At 42.6% G+C, this 27,288-nt stretch overlaps 1 protein-coding gene across 4 annotated transcripts in view; it reads right to left on the bottom strand.

Annotated features, from left to right (window-relative positions):
• AGK (acylglycerol kinase) overlaps positions 1-15,383 on the bottom strand; it is a 77,854-nt gene extending 62,471 nt beyond the window's left edge. For 3 of the 4 annotated variants that reach the window (XR_015552426.1, XM_087431815.1, XM_087431830.1), the window contains exons 1-2: positions 14,010-15,379; positions 13,761-13,878 (exon numbers count right to left, since the gene is read on the bottom strand). Coding sequence is in view for 3 of the 4 variants with exons in the window: in XM_087431830.1 (XP_087287956.1) it covers positions 13,761-13,793 (33 nt within the window). In the remaining variant the exon portion in view is untranslated. Of the gene's footprint in view, positions 1-13,760; positions 13,879-14,009 lie in introns of all 4 variants that reach the window. The other variant, XM_087431824.1, reaches the window with a different exon arrangement.
• Between the last annotated feature and the right edge of the window lie 11,905 nt (positions 15,384-27,288).

Here is a 27,288-nt window from a genome sequence, read left to right as displayed (position 1 = left end):
GGACTATCTCTGGCTGGCTGCTGTTTATGCCCAAGTCCAGGCTGTACCCACATCGGGTAACGCTTTGGATGCCACTAAAGGGCGTCGTTCTTTGAGCTGCTACCACCAGCCACATTTTTAATGATTTCTACCCCTATCTAATTCTCATAAATATTCTATTGACATTCTTCTATGGTTCATTTACTTCTTCAACTCTCTGCTCTTTTTTCTATCCATTCATTTCCACTCAGCACCCCAGTTTAAAGATTCTATGCCAGATACTCTTCTTTCATATACTACATAACATTAACTTTACTAGGCAACCAAAATCCTAGTTCTTTCTGTTCTATCAACCATTACACATTTGCATATACAATTACAAACAAATATATATTGAGTGTCAATTATATACAAGGTACTTGAATCTATGTACATAGAAAAAGAGAAGACACAAAACAGATTACACAGAGATTATGACAGCTATTCAAGAAGAAAGCATAGGAAGAGAGAGTCCCTTCCTATCTCCCTCCCGCCCAACAAGTTGTTCTCTATAAAGAGTGTACATAAAGTGGTCTATACTGTAGGCTCCAGGACACAGGGCAGATCTGGACAACTTCTGACCCGTAAACTCATAAATTAGTAGCTACTACTGCAGTATGTGTGCTGTTCCGCAACATGAAATATTTGAGACGTCAGCTGGTACCTAGAGAGGGGTTAGTTTTGGCATCAGCCATGCTTATTCTCTCTGCAGTGCTCAGAGCAGCTAAAACCACTAACTATGTAAAATCAACAAAACAAAATAACTTAAATATACCTCCTGCCCTTCCATCTCAGTCCCCCCGCCCTACCAATAAACATATGGGGAGGAACCAAAATAAATAATGGAGGTTTTTTTAAGAAAGAAGAAATCTGTTTTCTAAATAATCTGACAAAAGAGTTGAAAGGAAAAGGAATATAATTAAACTTCACTGTACTTAAAAAAAAAAAAAAAGGTTCCCCTATTCTCTTTCAAATCTGGGCTGACAGGCATGTTATTTAATTGCCCATAAATGAGCTTCTTTAAATAGCACCTGTTAATACCTCAAATCTCAGCATTAGCCTGTGCATAGAGAGAGAGGGAGATGAACCTTGAAATGGTTAAAAAGCAAAACAAACTGCTTTCTTAAAAGTGTAACAAAATCTAAAATGGGGAAAAGCCACGAGGGGGAAAAGCCCTCACTACCTTCCGCTGCTGCTGACCCAGCCAGGCACTGGATCCCTGACAGCTAATCTGAACTGATGTCAAGGTCCAACATCTGCTTAGCCAGAACCCCAGAGATGCTGAAAAACGAAGCACAAGACATTATTGCAACCATAATCTGAACCAAAAGAAAAAAGACGAGTCTAGTCAAGTGTGCCTCATGTATAATCTACCCCTGGAATCCAACACATATCCCCCTGGATGTCCTGTCAAGGTCTCAAACTCAACACATCTAAAAGGGAATATAACACCTCCTCCCTAAACCAATTCTCCCTGGCAACTTCCCTCTTTCTGTATCACCAGTTATCCTAGTCTTAAAGCCAAAAAATGATTTCTCCTACTTTCCTCTTCTTCAGTGAGGCCGAGAGGGCATTTCAGTAGTTCACATGGAAGTATTCTGGTAATAATAACAGCTAGAACTTACTGAGTGGGGATGATAAGCCAGCACAGTACCAGGCTTGATATGCATCACCTCATTTAATCCTTACAACCAACCTGCTAAACAGATCTCATCATCCCCATTACGCCAATAAGGAAACTGAGGCGTGGAGGTTACACTGATTAAGTAACTTGATAAAGGCCACTAGCTGATAAGGAGCAAAACCCAAACCAAAAGTCTACAGCCTCCAGCGCCCCTGCTCAGGTATTATTCACACCATCACAACCTCACACTCACCCACTGATCTTTCCACTCCTAATGCCACCACTCTGGGTTCCGGCCTTTCTTACCTTCCATGTGAACTACTGAAATGCCCTCTCGGCCTTCACACTTTTCTCCCTCCAGTGTCTCTTACACGGGGGTGCCAGATTAAACTTTCCGAGTGCCACTTCGTTCATGCCATCCTCCTCTCAAACACCTCACTGCTCACCAAACACTACAAACTGCCTATAGTCAAAGACTTCCATAATCTGGCTCTTTGCCCCATTCTACTGAAAAAATACAACTCTATAGTGAAGTCATATTCTTTGCCAATCTCCAAAAATATACTGTGCACTTCCATTTTCTGCCCCTGCTCAAGTCACTAATATCACCTAGAACACTGTCAAATTCACTCTGCAAGGCCCAACTAAAAAGACATCTTTATTATGATGCTTTCTCTGATAAGGAAGGAAAAGCCACCAGAAGAGGAAAAGAAGCGCTATTTCTGATTGAGAGCTTTCTTTGTGCCAGGCACTATTCTAAGAAAATTTGCATGACAACCCAGTGAGATGGGTACTCTACGACCTCCAGTTTACAGAGAACTGAAGCATAGAGAGGTTAATTAAGTACCTTATCCAGGGCCGCACAGCTGGTAAGTGTAAAGTTGACATTCAGACCCACAGAGTTGCTCCTCCTCTTAACCATGTTGCTCTAGAGAACACTCAGATGTGATCTTAACTTTCTAACAGGTGGATCAGGCTGACATCTGAATCCACTGATCAATCTTAATACCCCCAAAGCAGGACAACCAGACACATGTACATCCTGACGTGATACAGTAAGAAGTCCATAACACGCCTATGAAGCATTCTTGCCCCCCAAATTAAACCTGAATCTAATTATGCCGCCAGAGCGGTGCTCCTCAAACTTTAACGTGCACACTAATCCCCTGGGGATCTGGGTCAAACGCAGATTCTGATGCAGCAGGTCTGGGTTGAGGCCTGAGATTCTGCATTTCTAACAAGCTCCCAGGAGTGACCTGTGCTGCTGGACCACAGCCCACACTTGAATAGCAAAGCTCTAGAATCTGGATCTAATCACCAGATTACAGGACACAGGTGAGCGAGAGGAACTAACTAACTCACGGCCAGGACCAGATTGAGGGGAGTGAGGCCCTGCCTCGGGTGCAAAACGTTAAGGGAGTGCCAAACAACACAGTAATGCAGATAAATATTTTAAAAAATCAAAATGAATGCATAAATGCATGATGAACACAATACTACAGTTTTAAATAAAGACAGAAATCTTATTACTTATTTTTGTGTCTCAGGCTCCAATATGGCTCTGCACAGCACTGAACACTATAAGGAAGTTACCTGCCAATCTGGAGTACGAAAATTCTACAGGGCAAGTGAGACCTGCCTGGTTTCTAAAATAAATAAATACCATAAAAAGGAGGAGGGGGTTATAGCTTATGAGGCTTAAGAGACAGACACCAAATGCAATGTACAAAGCATATTCTGATATTGATTTGAACAAAACCATAAAACAGAATCTGGGAATAACAGCTGAAATATAAACACAGACTGGATATTCGATGACATAAAAGATTTTTAATTTTATTAGGTTCATGACAATGGCATTGTAATTTTTTTACAGTCTCTACTTATTAAAGATAGGGTACCGAAGTATTTATGGATAAAATCATATGAGATATAATACCTGGGATTTGCTTTAAAATATTCCAGAAGAAAAAAAAGGAGAGGAGAGAGATGAAATGAGATTAGTAAAATGTTGATATTTGTTGAAGGTGGGTGATAGTACATAGGGATTCATTATACTAATTTAATTTTTATGTTTAAAATTTCCATAATGAGAAACATTTTAATTACTCTTTTTCCTTAGGCACCCCTAATATTTACCTTGTACCACTCAAACAGGACATAGTACTGAGTGCCTTATACATGTATAGTAAAAACAGCTGCTCTTCATATTTGCCAGGAGCTGTAATTATATCATTTAAGTGTCACAATAACGTTGTGAGTTATTGTACAAATGAATAAAAGTGAAGTTTAGCAAGCTGGAATAACTTGCCCAAAGCCACACATCCAGCAAGTGACAAAGGCAAGACTCGAACCCAGACCCGACTGACTGGGAAGCCCAGATTTGAAGCACTACATTGTAACACCAATCTTAGGCCATACGGTGCTTATGGCATAGGATAACCTCAGCTTACAGTTCTTCATTTCTCCCCCGCCACCTAAGACACGGGAGCCACGTGAGAGGTTAAAATGAGAACTAGCTGGTTTTGAATTGTGGCTCTGACACTTACTAGCCGTGTGACCATGGGCAAATTACTAAATCTTGCTGTCCCTCAGTTTCTTCATCTGCATAAGGCTATTAATCTCACACTAGTATGAGACTGATAACCATCTCATAAAGTTGTTAGGAAGATAAACCGAGTTAATAAATTTAAAGTGCTTAGAATCGTGTCTGGCACATGGCAAGCACTGATTGTTAGCTATTATTATCATTGTTGTTACTAAGTTCTCAGTAAAACTGAATGACGCTGAACACACCCTTCAGGCCAACTCATAACCATTTATTTTTACCTCTTCTAAGCAATTGTTTTTGACTACAGAACTTGCAAGGTGGGTAGGGTTCCCAGCAACACTCATGAAACCCAAGGTATAGGGGCCAGCCCAGTGCTGTAGTGACTAAGTTGACACGCTCCACTTTGGCGGCCCGGGGTTCGCGGGTTCGGATCCAGGCGCAGACCTACGCACTGCTCATTAAGCCATGCTGCGGTGGCGTCCCACATATAAAGTAGAGGAAGATTGGCACAGATGTTAGCTCAGTGACAATCTTCCTCAAGCAAAAAGAGGAGGACTGGCAACGGATGTTAGCTCAGGGCCAATCTTCCTCATCAAAAAAAAAAAAAAAAAGCATATAAATTAAAAAAAAAAAAAAGGCCATGTATAGTAGCCAAGATTAACATTCCCATGTTCAGAGGGGAAAAACTCCGATATTAATAAAAACCCAGGGACACACGGCCCAGGACCATTGCTGTGGTATCACATTTGTTTTGCAAGTTTAATGTAGAGGGATTCACAGTGTTTATAAGATTTAAAAATCTCCAAGAAGATACCAGAAATTCTGGCTAAGCTGAGAATCTGGATGCTCCACAGAAATAAACAGGAGGGAGTCTTGGGTCACAGGCCAAGGAAGGTGGCAGAACTGGTGCCAGAAGCACTGAGCCAAAGGAGTAAGCTGAGAACCAGGAGCCAGAACTAAGCCGGAGCAGGGCCATTGTCAACTGCTGAGCAAGAGGGTTAGTTGAGAAGTTGTGCCAAGACTTACCAGCCAAAATCATGGGGAGAGACACCAGGGCCAGGATGAGCAAGGACAAGGCCCCCATGAAAGGAGCAATCTGAGCTCAAATCAGATGGACAATGGTTCAGACAGGGCTTGCTGGTTTTAACTGCTTATGCCCTGCCTCTTTCACGGTTATGTCTCTCAGTCTTAAAACTACACTTTTCCAAGCTATCTTGTTACACATGGAAGGTGAGATAAATAAAAGGCTCAGATCGTATTAGACCATCTGGCACATCCTCGTCTTCCTTCCCCACTGGCTATCTCTCGAATCACTCATTGCCCAGGGACCAACAGTACTTCATTTTAACTCCCAAAGTATTGAGTATCTATTATATCAAATTTACTCACAATTACTAGCATTTATTGAACTCTGATATGTATCAGGCGCTATGCCAAGAGATTTGCAGTTATCTCACCTAATCCTTCAGTGGTCCAATGAGATCCTGTTATTATCCCCATTCTACAGATGAACCTAAGGCTCAGAGAGCCCAAGGTCACACTGCTACAAGTGTCAGTTCTGTCTGACTCTAGACACACCTTTTATGCCACACTGCCTCTTTTCCTGTGCTACTTTTTATTAGCAGACTCTTTGCTACTAAAAGGCCTAGGAATGAGTGAGAAACTATTGCAGGTAACTGCTGACATGATGAACTGAACAACCTGCATCATAGTCTCCCCCAGGGAACCCAGAATGCTTGGGAAGAGCAGCTGAAGAGGAAGGAGCATACTTAAACTCTCTTTACTTCCAGCAAACAGGGTCATTTCCTCCTCTTCAATTGCTCTTACCGAGTCCTGAGAGCGGTCCCTGCTGCTCCTGTCGACTACTGCAACTGCTGTGGGGGAAATTATGCAGATGGAAAAGTATCACAGGGTTTTCTTCTTGAAACTTAGGAGAAGGAAGAAAAAAGGGAGAGGAATTCCCAATGGAGAAGAAAACATAAATATGGTAACAATGGAATAAAGCCTGCAAATAAATAATACCTGTGTCAAAAGACAAATTAAAGGCAGCAACCAAAAATGGGTCAGATAAAAATAAATTAATATATGCAATTTTTTCCAAATCTGCTGCAAAACAATATTTTTTCCTTAAAAGCAAATTATAGTTTACTCTATTAAATCATGATCATCATTCAAGTCTTAAAATCGACATTAAAATACAGCCAATTATTATCCTTGGCATGTAAATCCTGTATCAGGAGATACTATTTTCCTTTCAAAGAAAAGAAAAAAGTCAAATACATATAATAAAACAATTTTCTTGCTTTTTAAAATGAGAAATGTGAAATATTAGGTTCGCTAGTGTTAGAAATCAAAAACAAGGAACTTAAAATTCTATAAGTATAAAATAATAATAATTATTATATGCTAATCTTCTAGAATACTATCAGCAATAAAAAGGAATGAACTACAGATAATACAACACAGATGAATCTCAAAGCCATTATATGCTGAGAGAAAGGCTTTCAAAAAAGAATACATATTACGATTCCATTTATATAAAGTTCTAGAAGTGAAAAAAATCAATCTATGGTGGGGAAAAAAAATCAGAAAAATGGTGGCCTTAGAGTGTGGGAACAGGGATTGACTGTGAAGGGACATGAGGAAAATGTCTGGAGTGATGGCAATGTTCTTTATCGTCTAGGAATCTGGGCTATACAGGTGCATGCACCTGACAAAACTCAGCAAAAGTACACTTGAGGTTTGTAGATTTCAGGGTCGGCCCCGTGGCCTAGCAGTTAAGTGCGCGCACTCCACTACTGGTGGCCTGGGTTCAGATCCCGGGCATGCACCGATGCACCGCTTGTCACGCCACGCTGAGGCGGTGTCCCACATACAGCAACTAGAAGGATGTGCAACTATGACATTCAACTATCTACTGGGGCTTTGGGGAGAAAAAGGGAAAAAAAAAAGGAGGAGGATTGGCAATCGATGTTAGTTCAGGGCCAGTCTTCCTCAACCAAAAGAGGAGGATTGGCATGGATGTTAGCTCAGGGCTCATCTTCCTCACAAGAAAAAAAAAAAAAAATTTGTGGATTTCATTGTATGTTAACTTTATAATATAGGAAAAACACTGTAAGAAATACTAAACCCTTATTACTGATATGCATGCTCACGTATTTAGGTGCAAGTACACTGATGTCTACAAACTACTTTGAAATGCACCAAAAAGTAAGACTGAGAGGAGGATGGACAGATGATAGATACGTGGTAAAGCAAATACTGTAAAATCTAGAATCCAGGTGGTAGATAGACAAGTGCTTACCGTAAAATTCTTTCAACTTTGCCATATGTTTGAAAATTTGCATAGAATGTAGGAAAAATATACTCTATATATTACAAACAGATAAGGAGGCTAAAGAAAAAGAAAAGAAAAGTAAAAAGTAGACTGAAAGGGAAAAAACAGTGAGTAAAAGGGAGAACAAGAGACAGGAGTCAGACAAAAATATAAACAAAGACACAGAGGACAACAGAGAGCAGGGAGGAACAACGAAGAACACGCAGGAGGCTTTGAAACGAGTGTCTTGGTCCCCAGGCAACGTGTACAGTTTTCACCACTAACGTACACTAAATGCTAATAAATGTGTTCCATTTAGCAAAGGAGCTTTAGCCCATCTGAGCAGTTAAAAATGCAACGGGAATATAATAAAACAGTTCTAATAAAGCTATATGAAAGGTATTTAAAAGGTAATGTCATTCATAAACGCAGCAGAATATATATACTGAAGTGAGCACTGCTCTTTAAAGTTGTCACCAGCAGCCGGCCCCGTGGCTTGGCGGTTAAGTGCGCGCGCTCTGCTGCTGGCCGCCCGGGTTCGGATCCTGGGCGCGCACCGACGCGCCGCTTCTCCGGCCATGCTGAGGCCACGTCCCACATACAGCAACTGGAAGGATGTGCAGCTATGACATACAACTATCTACTGGGGCTTTGGGGGTAAAAATAAATAAATAAAATTATTAAAAAAAAAAAAAAAGTTGTCACCAGCAAAGAAAGTACATGGGATTTAGAGCATGATTAACCTGGGTCCAAATCCCAATTTCACCAATAAGTATCCTATGACTTTAGCAAGTTACTAATTTCTCTGAGCCTCAATTTCCTTATCTATGATATGGAAATAATATTACCTCTCTCACAGGCTATTTTGAGGGTTAAATGAGACCACGTACATTGAAACAACTGGCCCAGCACCAGGTATGGAATAATCACTCAATGATGTATGTTGTTTTTCTTTCCTCTTATTCTAATAATGCCACCATTGCTTAACATGGCTTTGTGACACATTTTTTGAGTTACTGACAGGTGAAGAAGAGTAAAAGTGTTCCAGGCGGAGGGAAGAACACACACAAGGGAATAGAGAGGGACAACAGGAAACAGGCCCCTCTGAGGACTGCTGGAACATAGAGGTTGAGTTCAAGGGTCAAGGAGGGAGGGTGAGAAGGGATCAGAAAAGGCCTGGAGAGGAAGATAAGGGCAGAATCATGAAGGGCCATTTATGCCACCCTAAGGAATTGGGTCTTTGTCCTCTAGGCATTGGAGAGCCATTTACAGGTTGTCAGTAGAAGGGTGACATGATCAGAGTTCTCTTTTAGAAAGAATATTTGATGGCTGACTGCATGGTACAACTCTAGGGACACTATTCTCATAAAATATCAAGAGAAGCAAGACAGACTAGAAAAATATTATGACTCCAAAATCTAAATGCCACACCTGAAAACACTAGTGTGGTTATGATCATCTAAGAAGTGTACAGAATGAGAACAGAACCTGGGGGACACCAACATTTAAGGGATAAGCAGAGCAAGAAGACACCCTAAAGGTGACTGAAGAGGATATGGTCAAAAAGAATCAAATGTGGCAGACATGGATGGAAAAGTACCCATTTAATTTAACAACTAAGAGGCTATTAATGACCTTGTCAAGAGCAGGTTCAATCAAATGATGGGACAGAAACCAAATTTTACCAAGCTTATTCTAAAATGGAGGTAGAGACTGCCAAGTGTGAGGTATACATTTAAAAATGGTGTAAATGGAAGGAGAGAGAGAGAGGGCGGTAAATAAATGGGAATACACAGTTGAGAAAAGACACGTTTAAGCTAGGAAGAGTTTGACAAACAGGGGGGAAAGCAGTAGGAAGACTGAGAGTTGGAGAATGCCCACCCTACCTCACAACCCACTTGAAAAGGCAGGGAAGCTTCTATTCTAGAGAGCTGCAGGGTAAGATTTTCTCAGGGGAAAAACTAGGTTAATATAAAGAATATGAAGACTGTTCTGTGAAAAGGTTGGGGATATATAGATGTTTTTAAAAAGACAATAGAAGAAAACCACCTCAACATTAAGTAAGGCCATATATGAAAAGCCCACAGCTGACATCATGCTCAAGAGTGAAAGACTGAAAGCTTTTCTCTAAGATCAAGAACAAGGCAAGGATGCCCACGCACCACTTCTCTTCAACATAGTATTGGACATCCTAGCCAGAGCAATTATGCAAGAAAAAGAAATAAAAGGCATCCAAATTGGAAAAGAAGAAGTAAAATTATCTGTTTGCAGATGACACGATCTTATATGCAGAAAATCCTAAAGATTCCACACACAAAAAAACTGTTGCAACTAATAACAGGACATAAAATCAGCGCACAAAAATCAGCTGCATTTTTATGCACTAACAATGAACAATCCAAAAAGGAAATTAAGAAAATCTTATTTACAATAGCATCAAAAAGACTAAAATATTTAGGAATAAACTTAACCAAGGAAGTAAAAGACTTGCACACTAAAAACTACAAAACACTGCTGAAAGAAATTAAAGAAGACACAAATAAATGGAAAAACACCCCATGTTCTTGGACTGGAAGACTTAATATTGCTAAAATGTCCATACTACCCAAAGTGATCTACAAATTCAGTGCAATCCCTATCAAAATCCCAGTGGCATTTAAGCACAAATAGAAACTAACCATCCTAAAATTCATATAGAATCTCAAGTGACCCCAAATAGCCAAAACAATCTTGAAAAAGAAGGACAAGGGCCGGCTCCGTGGCTTAGCGGTTAAGTGTGCGCGCTCTGATGCTGGCGGCCCGGGTTCGGATCCCGGGAGCGCCCCGAGGCACCACTTCTCCGTCCAACGTGAGGCCGAGTCCCACGTACAGCAACTAGAAGGATGTGAACCTATGACATACAACTATCTACTGGGGCTTTGGGGGGGAAAAACTGAATAAATAAAATCTTTAAAAAAAGAAAAAGAAGGACAAGGTTGGAGGCCTCACACTTCCTAATTTCAAAACATATTATAAGAAAAAATTTGTAACTATGTATGGTGATAGATGTTGACTAGACTTATTGTGGCGACCATTTCGCAATATATACATATATCATTATGTTGCATACCTGAAACTAATATAATGTCAATTATATCTCAATTAAAAAAATATTACAAAGCTATAGTAATTAAGACAGGGTGGTACTGGCATAAAGACATATAGACCAATGGAACAGAATAGAGAGCCCAGAAATAAATCCTCACAAACATGATCAAATGATGTTTGACAAGGATGCCAATACCACACAATGGGGAAAGGACTCAAAATGGATTAAAGACCTAAACATAAGACCTAAAACTATAAAACTCCGAAGAAAACATAGGGGAAAAGCTTCATGATTTTGGATTTGGCAATGATTTCTTGGATATTTCACCAAAAGCAGAGGCAACAAAAGCAAAACTAGACAAATGGGATTACGACAAATTTAAAAACTTTTGTGCAACAGACATAATCAACAGAGTGAAAAGGCAACCTACAGAATGGAAGAAAATATTTACAAATCATATATCTCATAAAGGGTTAAAGAACTCCTACAACCCAACAATAAAAAACCGAATGACCTGATTTTAAAATATGGGCAAAGGACTTGAACAGATTTTCTCTAAAGAAAATAAACAAACGGCCAACAAGGATATGAAAAGATGCTCAACATCACTAATCGTTAGAGAAATGCAAATCAAAAACACCAGATGCCATATCACACATTAGGATGGCCACTATCAAAAAAAAAACCCAGAAAATAACAAGTGTTGGTGAGGATGTGGAGAAATTAGAACTCTTGTGCACTGTTGGTGGGATTGTAAAGTGATATAGCCACTCAGGAAAACAGTTTGAAGTTTCTTCAAAAAATTAGAAATAGAGGGGCCGGCCAGGTGGCACAGCAGTTAAGTGCGCGTGCTCTGCGACAGCGGCCTGGGGTTCACAGGTTTGGATCCCGGGGGTGCACCAACGCACCACTTGTCAGGCCATGCTGTGGCAGTGTCCCATATAAAAGTGGAGGAAGATGGGCATGGATGTTAGCCCAGGGCCGATCTTCCTCAGCAAAAAAGGAGGAGGACTGGCATCAGATGTTAGCTCAGGGCTGATCTTCCTCACCAAAAAAAAAAAAAAATTAGAAATAGAACTACCATATGATTCAGAAATCCCACTTCTGGGTATAGACTCAAAAGAATTGATAACAGGATCTTGAAAACATATCTGCACAGCCAAGTTCATAGTATTATTCACAATAGCCAACAGGTAGAAGCAACCCAAATGTCCATCAACAGATGAATGGATAAAGAAAACGTGGCATATACATTCAAGAGAATACTATTCCCCCTTAAAGAAGAAGGAAATCCTGCCATATGCTACAACATGGATGAACCTTAAGGACATTATGCTAAGTGAAATAAGCCAGTCATGAGAGACAAATACTGTATGATTCCACTTAGATGAGGTATCTAAAGTAGTCAAACTTATGGAAACAGAAAGTAGAATGTGGTTGCCAGGGGCTGGGGAGAGGAGGAAATGGAGAGTAGTTGTTCAGTGGGTACAGAGTTTCAGTTTTGCAACATGAAAAAGTTCTAGAGCTCTGTTGCACAACAACGTGAATATTCTTAACACTACTGACTATACACTTAAAAATAGTTAAGGTGGTAAATTTTATTTTTTTTAACCATGATTAAAAAAAAAATGGCTAAATAGTACCAAAGCACGCAGAAGAAAAGTCTGGGAAGAGGAAGGGCAGTAGGACAACGGGGATTTGCATTTTGAGCAGTAACCTTGAATGTCCAGGGTGCAGACAGAGCAAAATGAGGCCTCCAGGCACCTGCCACATTTCTGGTTCAAGCTGTTTCAGATCCAATTCAGAATGAGGCCTCCAATGAAGTAGAGACTTAATGGACCCTTTTTAAATTCTTCAGACTACACTAGCAAGAAATTATTATGGTACCTTAAAGACACCCTGAACAGGAGACACAGTTATTTCCTAAAATCTTCACCTAGCAGAAGAAACAGCAGCAATCCTCAGGTAGGAGGTTCTCCCTGACTGAGCTAGCTGTGGCCTGGACTGGGTGCTCCTGCAAAGGAAATCCTAGTTCCTACCTTGGCAGGAGGTATAAGGAGCCTTTCCTTGAGGACTCAAGTGCAGTTAGAAAAGGGAGGAAAAGCCGAACATTATATGCTTCATTTTTCATTTGTTAGAACATTTCCTCTGCCCTTTTATTTTTTATATATTACAAATCTAAAGCTTCTTAAGTCTGTTTTTTTCTTTACATGCTAGCTAATGGAATTCAAGTGCTCAGCCTTGCAGATACTTAGAAAAGGGAGGAATGTTCCATCTTCTCTACAGCTGCAAAAAACTAGACACTATGCTGCATCATAAAATTATCTCCAACAGTGGTGAACTGAGAACATTCACGAAAGTGTCAGTATGAATCTCCTTTCCACTGTGGAGACTTTTCTTACAAAGCCTAACTGTGCTGCCTGCCATTTAACAAAGCAGTCACCTAAGATTCCTGGATGCCAGAGAGTGTTGCCAGATATTTAAAATATAGCCTTGCATCCCCCAAAGACTGCAATTTGATTGGCTCTCAATATCTGCATAATTTTTACACAAAAATTCTGTTTATTTAAATCTTATGACCATATAAACCAGAAGAGGAGCTCTGGCACCTTCTTCTCCCTCCACACCTGAAGGCTAATAAAACCCAGGACTCTCTTGTTTTTCAAACAAAAGGTTTGAACGTCTTTGTCTCATTTAAATTAACCTAGGCTAATGGAACAGACCAGGAAAGTCACAGGGGTTGGAGGAAGCCCCTTCAGTAAGTGTCCAGCTACGGGAGTGATAATAGATCAGCAGGCTGTAAGAAACTGCAGGAAAAAAATCCCAAGGAGACATATGAGTTCCAGTTCCTGTGGACCATTAACTGGGAGGTGACTTTTCTCTCGGCTGCGCCTCCATTTCCTCCCCTTCCAATCTCACTGGTACGTATGATCTACATCCACTGAAGTCTGTGTTAGCAGCTCCAGATAGCAGTTTCGTTTCACAGAACTGCTCCCAGCAAGAAGCCTTTGTCTCTGTTTGTGGTTTTAACATTTATTTTTCTTTTACACCACAATGTTTTATGGAGACAGCACAGCAGGGCAAGATTTTAACCTTAGGCTCCTTTGGACGGTTTTGTTGTTGGAGGTGAAGGCAGGGTGGGTGGGGGCAGTCAGGTACTTACCAGTGTTTTCCATAGAGCCAATGGCCTCCCCATGTCAGCAGGCAGACTCCAGCTGTAGTCTTCTTCCAATGATTTCGAAGTGTTTTAAAGAACACAGTCATCTTCTCCTAGGGATTTGCTAGGTTGAGGTAGAAAAAGAAAAAAGAAAAATGTAATTATCCAAGGGAAGCACGTTGAGCCTCTATGACTCTGTCTTCCATTCTTCCATCCTCTCCATGTTTTCCTTCCCTCACTCCTCTTCCTTCTTACCACTTCTCTGGCCTCTCCCATCTTCTCACTTCTAGTCTCATCATCATCTTCTCACTCGCCCACCTATTTTTTTTCTTTCTTTCTTCACTTCTTTCCACCTAAACTACACTTTTTCCTTCTCTGATCACTTTTTCCTCATTGTATTAGAAGGAAGCGGGGAGGGGCAGAAAGAGGGGAAGGGAATTCCAGGCTTCCTCTGTTTTTTCTTTCCTCTTACAGTCTCACCACTGTTTAAGAGCACTTGTCTATCCATTAAATATAAAGGACCCAACAACAAATTAGTAATGTAAAGGGATTATTCAAAACAGGAAAACACTCGGCCCTCAACAGGAAAATAAGCAGAGCATATGCACAGAAAATTCAATGAAGAGGAAATGCACATAACTATGTTAAAATGTTCAACATCCTGAGTAATCAAAGACATGCAAATTACAAAGAATTATCACTCATTCACCTATAAAATTAACAAATATTTTAAAATGATCATATTCACTGATGACAAAATAAAGTGACACAGACACACACACTCCTGCAGGGAAGGTAAATTAGCACAACTTTACTAAAAAGCAAAGTGACTACATATCCTTATTCTGTTTGTTTTCTTCATAGCACATATCGTTAGATGATCCTCATTTGCTGATTTGCTTACTAGCTTTTCCCACTAGAATGTAAACTCCATAAGAATAAGAACTTTGTTCTGGTCACTGCTGTATCCCCAGCACCTAAAATAAGATCTGGCACATAATAGCCATTCAAGAAACAACTGTGAATGTGATGGGGTTCAGGACACGCTACCCCAAAAAATGGCAACTGGGCATACTGAATATTTTAAGCTGAAGGAATGTGAGAAATGTCACTCTGACCTCCCCGCTGCCTCACCCTTCTTCCCTGAACCAGGTCATAAAACCCTCATGTGAGGGGTGCCCTCCCCATACACAGACGAAAAGAGCATCCTTATCTCTGAGGACACAGGGATGCCAAGAAGAATCTTAACAAACAGGCCTTGCTAAATTTCCCCGTTTCCTCTACAGTTACCTCAGACTCCTTCAACTATGGTGTTCCTCCACGACTGTCCACTTTTCATTAAACCTAGCATAAAATACTCAGGTCTGTTTCTTTGGGTCTTCATTTCCTTATGAAGGCTCCTGTGTGGCATAAAACTTATACTAAACAAACCTGTATGCTCTTCTTCTGTTAATCTGTCTTTGTCAGTTTAATTTCTAGACCCTAAGAGGGTCAAGGAAAACTTTTTCCTCCTCAATTTTTTTTCACTAAGAATTTTTGCTGATGTGGAAAAAACTCAAAATACAATGTTAAGTAAAATTAGCAGGGTAAAAAGGCATATATAATTGGCATTATCCCAATTATGTTCAAACATGAATATAAATGGAAAAAACACCAATAGAAATAAACACAAAAAAATTTTAAGTAGTTCCCTCTTGGTTGTGCGATAATGGGTGACATTTTATTTTTTAAATTGCAATGTATTTTCTAAGTTTTCTAAGATGAATACAAATTATTTTCTAAAGAGATAAATAGTTATACATAAATTTTGTATGACTATGTGTGCATGAGGTAAATAGACCAAGGGGAAAAAAAAAGCCGCTTTCACTGAAGATTCTAGTTCTTATATTACTCTTTTTAACCACAAAGACTTCCCTTTTCTTTCCCCTCCCCAAAGCCCCAGTGCATCGTTGTATATCGTAGTTGTAAGTCCTTCTAGTTCTTCTATGCCACAGCATAGCAACTGACAGACAGGTGGTGTGGTTCTGTGACCAGGTAGCGAACCCAGGCTGCCAACGCGGTGAGCTCCAAACTTGAACCACTAGGCCATCAGGGCTGGCTCCAAGGACTCTCTTCTTGACCTAACTTTAATCAGCCTCCTCTGACCTCTCTGCTGGACTAGGCTCAATCTTGGACTTTCCTCTTGTCCTTACTAGCAAGGATTGAGCAAGAATCCTGCTAAGTTAGTTTAAGGAAAATCCCCCACCCTTGGTATCTGACCACCCTGGATATCTTATCACCCCGGTCTGCCTTCAGCAAGAGTTCTGTTGAGTGGTCTAACAAGAATCCCCCTTACTGCTGATGTTTCCTCTTAGCAATTTTCCATCCACTGACCCCACCCTGCTCCTTGGCTATAAACCCCGACTTGTCCTCATTGGAGTCAAGAGTTGAGTCCAATCTCCCTCCTCTACTACAAGACTCCCATAGCAGTGGTCTCTACTTCCATGGAGATGCCTCTCCAATCCCTCCCCCCTTGAATAAAGTCTGCCTTACCATTCTTTAACAAACGTCACTAAATTTTTTCTTTAACACTACCATTGGTTAAAATTCCTCTGAACGAAAGAAACATCCTTATCACCAGAAACAATGAAGCCAGTGCCAGGGAGCCCAACTTCCCATGAATCAGGGACAGTCCAGGCTAGTACATAAAGGAACCCAAAGGCACATCTGATAATTAAATGCCTCTCCATCTGGCCCTAGAGCATTCGTTCATTCAACAGGCCTTTAACAAACACTGATATGCTAGGCTCTGTGCTGGGTTCTAGGCAGGGAAAAACAAGTCTCTATTCTCCAGTGCTCACAACTGTTAAACCGACAATGACAATACAATTACACAATTTATCACTGTAATACAGTGGGAGGAATGTTGAGGGGTAAGCCACGGCTCTGGGAGAGTCCACGAGAATGGACTTAACATACACTGGAGGTGACACGGTGGTGCTTGGTCCTGCCTGGTGATGTAGGTCTTCTCAGAAGGCGTGAAAGTTATGCTGAGACTTGAAGAATGAGGGAGAGTTATCAAAGGAGCTAAAGAGCCTGATGCGTACAAAGGCATAAAAGATAGCAAGCTGTGTTCAGGGAAACACAGGTGGGTAGTCAGGTGTGGGGGTCAGAACTGGCCACCCCAAAATGTGTCTTTTTGGCTTATTATAAGAACAAAAGACTCCTAAAAAAACTCTGACCTTCCCTCTAACTGCCTAAAAGAATTTAAGATAGAAGGAGCTAATACCATAACTATAGTGTAATGCAAAATGTGTCTCTTGGGTCACATTGTCTATAAAGGGCCCAGCAAACACTTGTTTAACAAACATTTACATTTACATTTCCATCTTCATGTAAATTGCCTTCCTCCCCTCTGAAGTCCCAAACCAGTACCCCCAATATCCTCGTTTGTCTTCAGCTGAAGATAGTATTTAAGGTAGCGGCTTTGGCCATAATGGTGAGTTGCTCAGTTTTCCTGGGTTTCTCCCATGTATACATGTTTTTAAACTTTATTTTCTTCTGTTATTGTCTCATGTCAATTTAATTCTTAGACCAACCAGAAGGACTTAGCGGGTAGAGGAACTGTCTTCCTCCCCTACACAAGTATGGATAAAGAGCAGTGGAAATATGGGAGAGTATCTAGAACAAGGCCTCTCAAACTCCAGTGCAAAACTCATTAAAATGCAGAGACCTTGTTTAAAATGCAGAATCCAGTTCATTATCCCCCAAGACTCTGATTTGTTCTGGTTGGGTTGTCATTTTCACCTTTAACAAGTACTCCCATGCTTCTAGTGGAGGTCAGCACCACACCTGAGAAACAGTGGTCTGGAGATGGAGGGTGGGGAAGGTGGGTGAAGTTCGGAAAAGATCAGGAAGGACCTTGAATCCACCCTAAGGACTTTGGATATTATGTTGAAGATGATGAAAAACCTTGAAGGGAATTTAAGCAAGTGAGTGATTTGATCATATCTGAACTATAGAAAGATCACTTTGTAGAGAACAGAAAATAGACTGGAAGAAGCTGAGCTTAAAGCTAAAGAGAGCCAGTAGGAAGTTATTACCATAATCCCTAGGCACCTAAATGAAGGAAGAAGCAACAGAGATAGAGGAGGGATTTGGGAGATCTTTAGAAAATAGAACGCGGCAGCACTTGGTGATCCACTGATTGTAGGAGGTGAGGGGAGAAACCAAGCCAAGCTTGTACTTGGGTGACTGAATGGATAAGGATTTCAATTATTTGATTTGGAGCGCAGGTCTCTGGAGAAAGGTAGTGTGTAGTTTAGGATACTGAGTTTGAGGTGCCTGTGAGGCACCCAAGTGGAAATGGTCAGTGGATGTCTGGATACAGCTAGGAGAAATTGGGTAGAAGATATAGATTTGGGACTTGGTGTGAAGGTCAAGTTTGAGTGTAGATAAAATCACCCAAGGCCAGGGTAGAGAGTGGGAAGAATGCCAAAAATAAGTCAGAGAACAATCTGAGTGGATACAAATCTGTCTTAAGGCCATCTGTGACCCAGTGGAACTCCCTTTTTGTCACAAACGAATGACTTGTGTATTATAAAAATAATGTGGAAGCACGCAGGCACCTAGTGTGGTGGAAAGAGCACTGGTCCGTGGGTCCTGAGGCCTAGATTCTAGTCTAGCTTTGTCTCTTCCCCGCAGTGAGAGCCTGGGTAAGTTTCAACCTCTGCCTCTATTTTCTTGTTAAACGAGGATACACCACCTGCTCTGATTAACTCAATTAGCTGTAAAGATCACATCCGAAAGGGTGGTGAACGCACTTTGTAAATTTTTCTGTATTTAAGCTGTCATCACAATATGCAATACACTAGCTAACAATGTATATTCCTCCTAAGTACCCAACAGAATTCTTATTCCCCAGTCTCAGCAGGTCTAAATTTTAATGTTCAAGTTAACATCTCTCGTCTGAAAAGCAGTTTTGTTTTTATTTTTTAAAGAACTCCCAAATTCTAATTGTGTTGACCCTCCTCACCCGTAAGGTGGGGGGTTTCTCACTAGCCTGTGAAGCCCTAATGGGCAGTTTCTGTCTCCGCATCTCTAGCCACAGAACCTGGTACAGCACCAGGAATGAATGAACCACGCAATCCATCAATCGATCAGAAACTATTCGCCCCATTTTGCGAATGAGTACGCTGAAGGCCAAAGGAAGAAAGTGAGGAAGGGGCACACAGCCTGGTCGCACAGCTCCGGGGCAGGAGCCCGGCCAGCCGACGCGCAGTGACCGCAGGGACCCGCCGACCGCGCGTGGCCCTCCCCCCGCCGCTCCGGCCCGGCCTGGCTCCCGCCCGCACCCGCCGTCCCCACGCCCGGCCCCCGCGGCCCCCGGCCGAGCGTAGCTCCGGCGCCTCCGCCCCGCGCCCCGGGGCCCCGCGCTCGCGTCCCTCCCCGCGGCCGGCGCCCCGCTCCTCGCCCAGCGCCGCCGCACTCACCCGGGCCGGCCGCGCTCTCCGCCCTGCCTTCCTGTGCGCTCCCTCAGGATTCCCCCGCTCGGAAACCGCTGCCGCCGCCCTCGGGTTCCGTCGCGGATCCCGGCCGCCAGGGGAGGGCGCGGTCTGCAGGGGCCGCCGCCTGGGGACTGACCCCATTTCGTTCACTCATCCTTTCATCCATTCATCCTTTCATCCATCCATCTATCGCTCGACACTATTTTCTGGAAAGCCTACCAAGGCAAACAGTGTTTTAGGACCTGGCACTAAATCGGAAAATCACTGCATGAATAGGGCAATTTTAGGTAGTGATAAGTACCACGAAGAAAACAAACGGGTGATGTAAGGGAGCGGGGTCGGGGAGAACTACTTTAAATTAGGCAGGCTAAGCTAGGCCTCTCTGAGTAAGGGGCAATTAATCTGAGAACTGAAGGCCAGAAGGAGCCGGTCTAGCCAAGATGCAGAGGAAGAGAGACCCTAGGGGGCCTGAGGCGGCCTGGCAGGTCAGGTGGTGAAGTGGAGGAGGAGCAGGTGGTGGCCGTGAGGCTGGAGAGGTGGGCGAGACAGGCCCTGGTGGTGAGGAGGTCAGACATTACACCAAATGAGATGGGGAGGCGTTGAGGGGATTCGGTCAGGGGAGGATGTGATCAGGGTTGCGTTTTAAACATCTCTCTGGCCACAGTGTAGTGAAGGGATTCTACAAAGTAAGAGGGCTACAGAGAAGCCAGGCCAATGCTGACCACCAGATAGCAGTTCTCGTTCTCTGTCCTCCTCCCACCAGCCCCGCTACCCCACAACTGGTGTGAGGACCAAGCCAGTCAATCCAGGTTTCTTTCTGACCTTCTGCCTTCCATCGTTGTGTAAGCTGACATGTGCTGAGGGTTGAGTATGGCCAGGCCCTGGGATGCTCCCGTGTACAGCACTCCTCCTGGTTCCTGCCCTCAGAGAGCTTGTCACTTCGGTTCCCCATCGCCCCCAGACAAGTGTTTTAAGAAAAATGAGAACATCCAATGGCCTTATGGGGCAGTAAAGCATCCTCTGCCAGGTTCTAACCCTCACTGGGCCCACTAGAGAGTAGTGTCAGCTTCCTAGCCCCCTCTCCTGAACCTCCACCTGTAAATTAGGAGACTGAGAAGATCATCATAAAAAATCTCTTCTAGCTATAAAATGTTGTGGTATTGAAGGTATGGGAGACAGTTATTTTCATCTCTCCTTCTCCCACTATCTAAAACATTAGTGTTTGAAAATGAGTTCCTAACTCATTTTCTCACCTGCAGGCTGGAAAACTCTGAGAATTGATGCTGGATGGTTCAATGAGCAGACTAAGCTTTAGGGCTTCAGCAAAACAGTGGTTCCCCAAAATGAGAAAAGTTCAGCTTGGGTGAACTTTTCCATCATTTTCCAATCAGAAATCCCAGGAAGAAGCTTTTTCTTAAAACTTCCACATATACGTATGCTTTTTGTTGTGGTTATTGTTTTAGGGCTGGTTTTGTTTTTGCCTTGGGTTATATATCAACAGGAAGCTCGATACTCATTTCTGTTTTTAGGGCCTCTGAAGACCAGAATCCAGTCTTGCTGGGACATCTGCGTCACATGTGGGTGAGTTTGACCACACAGAACGTGCTCATGTGGGTATGTTTGCCTCTGAGTGCCCCCGTGAGTACAGCTGTGCAGGCATGGCCATGGATCCATGCATATGCTATGGATGGTTTTGTGGCAGTGAGAAGAGGCAGGCATCTATGCTCTGTGACTTATTGGCTCAGTTGAATCACAACACAGTACTGCCCAGGCTGAAGATGTGCACTTCATGCAGTCTTCACGCTGCCACTTAGCGGGTACTGTAGGGGGGCACAGCTCAGCAGTTAAGCAACACCTTTGGAACTGGCCGCCGGGATTGGAATTCCACTTCTGCAGTGTACTAGCTGAGGGAGCTGAGCAATACATTTAATTTCTTTGTACCTCAATTTCTATAATGATGATGATAACAACAGTATCTACCTCACTGGATTGTCATGAGGATTAAATGAGTCCATGCATGTAAAGCATTTAGAAGAGTGCATAGAACATAGTTAACATTCAATAAATATCAGTTTTTATTTTTTCTGTGGTTGCTGCCTAAACCTCAAGCAACTACCAGTTAACCAGAAAATCCCGGGGATCCAATAGGTACCTTGGAAGAAAGAATATGTGTTTGGCAAAACTGAGATAAGCTGCTCAGAGTATCTAGCCATCTTTGTACGTGGATGCTGGTGGGCCAGGGCAAGAATTCTAAGGACTGCCTCCTCCCCTGCCCAGTCCCAGCATCATTGAAGACAGTGATTCTTCATACACGAGACATGAGCCTTAACTCACAGAGGGATGATGGCAAAGAACCAGGGCTGGGGTGAGCTTTCAGTTACCCTATTTAAAACTGAGGTCACAGCAAACGACTCTCCCACAGCTCCAGGAAGAGAGTGTGAGTGCCCCACCAGAGGGTAACATCTGGATGTAGTTGAGCTGTGGGGAAAGAAACCCTGATTTTATGTGAATTGGAGTCACATACTGTTGAAAAGATCAGGCATCACAAGGCAGATGCCCAGAACCCCAGGAAGAGAAGTGGCAGGCTGTGCTACCAGGGAGAAACAGCAGCCAGGGAGAGAGGCAGCCCCTCCCTCGGAGGGCGAACGCGGGCATGTGGAGGGTCGTGTGTGGCAAAGCAGGCTGATTAGATGGTCACTAATCGAGGAGTGCTCATGGGGCTATGGGGGAAGGTTTGTTAGTTTTCTTTACTTTATTTCTTTAATATGAAGGCTTTAATTCATTGTGGCCAGTGTGGTTGTGAATGGGGACATTGGTGTCAGCCTGTTGTGTTCCCAACAGAGAAACTGGGGAACAACTCCCAGGTTTCTATATAGATGATCAGACTAGAAAAAATGAGACATCTCCACAAAATTAAAGCCTCAGATCTACATATGCAAAGGAGAGGAGTGTAGCAGTGGTGGGGGGTGTGGCCGCTCTCTGAGAGAGACCTCCGTGTTCCTGCCTTACGTTTCGTGTTTGTATAAATAGAAACAGTAGGTCATACAGCTCAGATATGTCAGCTGCAAATGTGAAATATCTGCGTCAAAACAGGAACGAGTTGTAAATTCATCTCTGAGGAGTTAACTGTTGCCATTACATGACACCTGTATTTACTGATATATTAGTGCATTATTGTAGCATCTCACTTATTTATGAAGTTATATAATTCATACTATTAATATTTTTCCTATAGTAACTGCTCCACTTTGGTTAAGCTAACGATTGCCACCTCAAATCCTTCCTAGAGGGACACAGTTATAAATAAATAAGTTAAGGATTGTCCATGCTTTACAGAACTTAACCTCCCACCCCACCCCCACTCCAAGGGGGACTATAGTGAGAGCCACATCTTCAACATGTAGCTCATAAGTGCGAAAGGACACAAATGACACTAAGCAATGGGACCTCTCCAAAGCTCTTTTCAGGCATCATTACCAGGGTTGAGTGGTGGACGTGGAGATGCCCCACCTGTTGTCCCAGGTGTGGAGCGCTGTGGGCAGGCTGCCTTCAGCTGTCAGTCCCTCAGGGACAGCCTCCGATGCAGTGAGCCATCTGAACTGGTGTCATGCCCACTGGAGGTGGCCCACATCTCATGACTGGTCTAGGAGGGAGTTCAAAAGCTTGGTCATTTCAGCCCAAAACAAAACACCTCTGAGAGGTCATTCTAGCCCCAGAGCTCCTCGCTGGGTCAGCTGAGGCTATCAGCCTCAGAGCCTCAGAGCTCAGCTTCTCCCTCTGCCCAATCCTGCTTCCTTCTCGCCCTTTTTCACAGGCATTGATTCTGAACACTGAACACCGTGTGGTACACAGAATAATGACCCCCCAAGATGTCCGTGTCTTAATCCCTGGACCTATCAATACTTTGCAGGTGTGATTAAGGTAAGGCTCTTGAGATGGGAAGAGTATCCTGGATTATCCAGGTGGGCCCAATGTATCACAAGGGTCCTTATAAGAAGGAAATTAGAGAGAAAGAGAGATGTTACACTGCTGGCTTTGAAGATGGAGGAAGGAGCCCTGAGCCAAGGAATGTAGGCAATCTCTAGAATCTGGAAAAGGCAAGGAAACAGATTCTCCCCCAGAGCTAGAAGAAACACAACCCTGTGTTCCTTTAGACTTTTAGACTTCTGACCTCTAGAACTGTAAGATAATAAATTTGTGTTGTTTTAAACTGCTAAGTTCATGGTAATTTGTTACATCAGCAATAGGAGACTAATACACACTGTCTTAGATATGCTTCCTGGAAAATCCAACCCATGATACGTTGATATTTCAATACTTTCAGTGAATCAGTATTAAAACCAAATTATTTTTCTGCCTGCCATTTTGTTTGTATAGGGCCATTTGTGCAATCCCTAACTCACCGCCACTGAAAACCTGAAGTGGCCCCATTCTCCCTCTCTGTCCCTCCAAATCACACTCTTCCTGCAGGGCTCACCTCCAGGCAGCCTTTCCTGATAGCTACACCCTTGCTGATCTTCTTTCTTGAATAATAGTAATGTTTTTAGTCTGCATCCCTCACTTCAGCCACTAATCATGTATTTCTATGGGAAGCCTGGGGATATCAAAGATAATGAAGGAATCTCTGCATGCTCTCCTGCAGGTAGAGGTATAGGTCGGAGTTTTTAGAGACCAATACCAACTCTACTCTCTTCCTAATTCTATTTTACTAGCATGTACACAGATCCCAAAATAATAGGCTCAACAGCTAGCCAGCCTTGAATGGTTTCCTGCAGCCCAGCAGAAACTTGACTCTCTGGCTTGGGAAGCCTAAGACCTTCTGTTAGTCAAGGACTGAAGTCTAGTTCCCTCTCATAGTCAAGGAAGGTCCCAGAAAGCTTCCTCTGCTGAGCCATGATGAGCATCTCTAATGCCGCAGAAGGAAACTCAGGCACCATGGCCCTTAGATGCCTGGAGCAGCCACTTGGGCAGAATCCCTGAGGCTCAGTAGCACATTCATATCATAGATAAGGCCAAAGAAATATCTGATGTGCACAGCCAAGGGCATGGCTTATGCTCACCCTCCCCATGTTCTTTGTTCAGTATTGCTAACAGTTGAGCGAGGTTTCCAAGGAGCAGAAAATTCATTCCTGGTAGCCATTTGGAATTTTCTTCAGTCTCCAACTCTTGCCTGGGATCTTTGGAGAAAGCATTCTACACTGTCAAGGGTAGGGATTTGCATCTCCTTCCACATTTAGCACACTGCCACACATGGTACTTGCCACGTATTGAAATAAGATACACATTGAAAGGGTGAGCCCAATTGCCTATAAAATGAAGTCATGTTCCCTTGAGGGTGTTGGAGGAATGTGCTGACTGACATCCAATCGCCCCCAGTATTCGAAGAGTCTGATTTATGTCTCAGTATCTGTGGTATTTTCCCAATATGATGACAGATCATCCCGAAACCCAGTAGCTTCCCATTGGTCCAGAACCAATCCTGAGGTGACATTCTCTTGACTTAGAATCTGTTATTAAGAATGTTGAAGGGAAACTACCTCTGTCTAGAAGTAGGGTAAGAGGAAATGGAGTAAGACAGGAGTGCCGTGATGGCTCAAAAAGAAGGAGTACTTAAATCCCCAGTCAAACTACCCCCTATTGTGGAAAAGCATGAGAGAACATGAGACTAAACCAAGGGAGAAAGAATCGAGGTTTAAGATTGCCCCACATTTTAATTTTTTGTTCACTGACAGGATATACATATCCACGAATCCACATATGTATATAGTATTCTTATCGTTGCAGCCTCCCTCCCAGTTGCATATTTCAACCACATGAAGCTAGAATAGCAAAGGTAACATGCTAGATTTTGTCAATCGATTACCTGGACAGAAGGCACTGTGTGGCTCTCACCTCTCACTTACTTCTCCCTGCCTTCCCCACTTCCCCGAAGCTCCGGCATTCAGTCAGCTTGGCTAAGCCTGGTGGGGGAATCCACCGCAGGGGTTGGAGTGGCTGGTGGCAGTGGCAGTGGCAGTGGGGAACCTAGAGTCCTAGAACCTTAGTGGTGTCCTAGTCTGAAACCTACAGATGCAGAATAAAAAGTCAGGAAAAAGGGAAGACTGAAAAAATAAATAACCCAAGGTAACTCTTTCATCATTGATTCTTGGCTCCACTTGTAAGTATTATGTTGCACTATCTAAGTGTAGTGTACACTTTCTTTCCTTAACCCAACATCCATTTCCCCCATTCTTCTTTCCTAAAAGGAACTCAATTTTGTTCAGATATCCGCCCCTCACTTTCACTATCCCTGCCTGCCAGTGACAGCTTTGCAGGTAACTAGCTAAGCCTATCCCTGTTGCCAGGAATTGGTTTATATCAGTTTAAGGCACTCATAGCGATTCCTCCTCCAGAGCCAGTGCTTGGATTAGGAATTGGTCATGCAGCTCAGTTTAGACCATAGACTATTAAGGGGGAATCAGCTGAGAGATTTCAGGGAAGTTTTCATTCTCCTTAAAAGAGGGGATGCAAGAAAGAGATGGTGATGAACCTTAGAAACATTATGGTAGGTGAGGTAAGTCAATCACAAAAGACCATGTATTGTATGATTCCATTTATATGAAACATCCAGAATTGGCAAATACATAGTAATGGAAAGTGAATTAGAGGTTACCTAGGGCTGGAGTTGGGGATGGTTGGGGAGAAATAGGAAATGCCTACTAATGGGTTCAAGATTTCTTTTTGGGGTGGTGAAATATTCTAAAATTGGTTGTGGTGATGGTCGCACAATTCTGTGAATATACTAAAAACCATTGAATTATAAACTTTAAATGGGAAAATTGTATGGTATATGAATTATATCTCAATAATGCTGTTTAAAACAGCAAAAGCGATGGTCCCACTTCTTCCCTCAGACAGGATCATATGTGTCCATACTACCTGAAACTGCTACAGCTGTTGTTCAGCCACGAAGGGGGTCAGCCCAGGGCAAAGCCGACTCACAGAGGATGAGAGGGAAAAGATGGAAAACCCTGGTCCTGATGACATCATTGAGGCAAATGGCTGTACTATGCCTGGAGCGTACTCAAACTCTGGACATCCTATAATGTGAAGTAATAAATTCCTTATTGTTCAACCCAGTTCGAGTCAGGGTTTTCTGTTCCTTGAAGCCAAGAGCACTGACTTTATAAATGGCAAACCACAGGCTATTGGTAGGTAGGAAACACGGTGAGGACAATGTGTTTAAAAAAGTGATGTTGAGATTTTAAGGGGAAAACAGATGAAAACAGATGGCAGAAAGGAGCTAGTTGACATCAGTGGGATGCCTTTTATTGTCCTAAAATCATTCTCCAACCATTCCCCTGGACCCTGCACCTGGGCCATGCTCATTTTCTATAGATTCGTTAACAATAAAATAGAGTTAAAAGTTCAGAAAAATTTATATAATACTCATATCACCATGAATAGCCTTATACATAGCATCTCAGATGAAATCTGCTTGTGGGAATAGGTGCTCCCTAGGCAAAATTTCTATCATAGAAAATTATGTATACATTTGTTTAACATTTTGGTTTATCTACTTATTTTATGCATATAGATACTTCTTTAGACTACTTTGCTTCCCCTTAAAAAATGAAATAGTGTTCTTGTGGTATTTATGCTTAAAATCTCTTCCTTATTGTGACCTTTAATATCCACTGCATCTACTATGTACTACCAGATTGGAAACATGTAAATGAGGCCTTTCAAGAAACTAGTGGGTTCCTAGGAGAGAAAATATCTTCCATATTATAACATGAGAGTTTATGAAAACCCTCTGTAATGCCCATTCTCATCCGTGATCTATATGGGCACTGCCTTTTCCTGAATGTGACTTCTCTTGTTAATGTGTCTCCTTGTCATTCTTTGCCACCTACTCCTCCTGAGGACATCTGGGCCCTGTCTGGCACTTTCCAGCTGCCTGTTTAATATAGGAGTGGAAAGGGACAAAGGTAGGATCTACACTGATTGCACCAAGCAAGGTCTCCAATATTGTTTTGCAAAACCCGGTCTCCTAGAGTAACCCAATT

This window comes from Ceratotherium simum, chromosome 1 (assembly GCF_057802395.1).
Source record: "Ceratotherium simum simum isolate JZ-2026a chromosome 1, ASM5780239v1, whole genome shotgun sequence".
In the NCBI taxonomy this organism is placed as follows: Eukaryota; Metazoa; Chordata; class Mammalia; order Perissodactyla; family Rhinocerotidae; genus Ceratotherium; species Ceratotherium simum.
The sequence above is the reverse complement of the archived record's forward strand: the minus strand, read 5'-3'. Positions and strand labels throughout refer to the sequence as shown.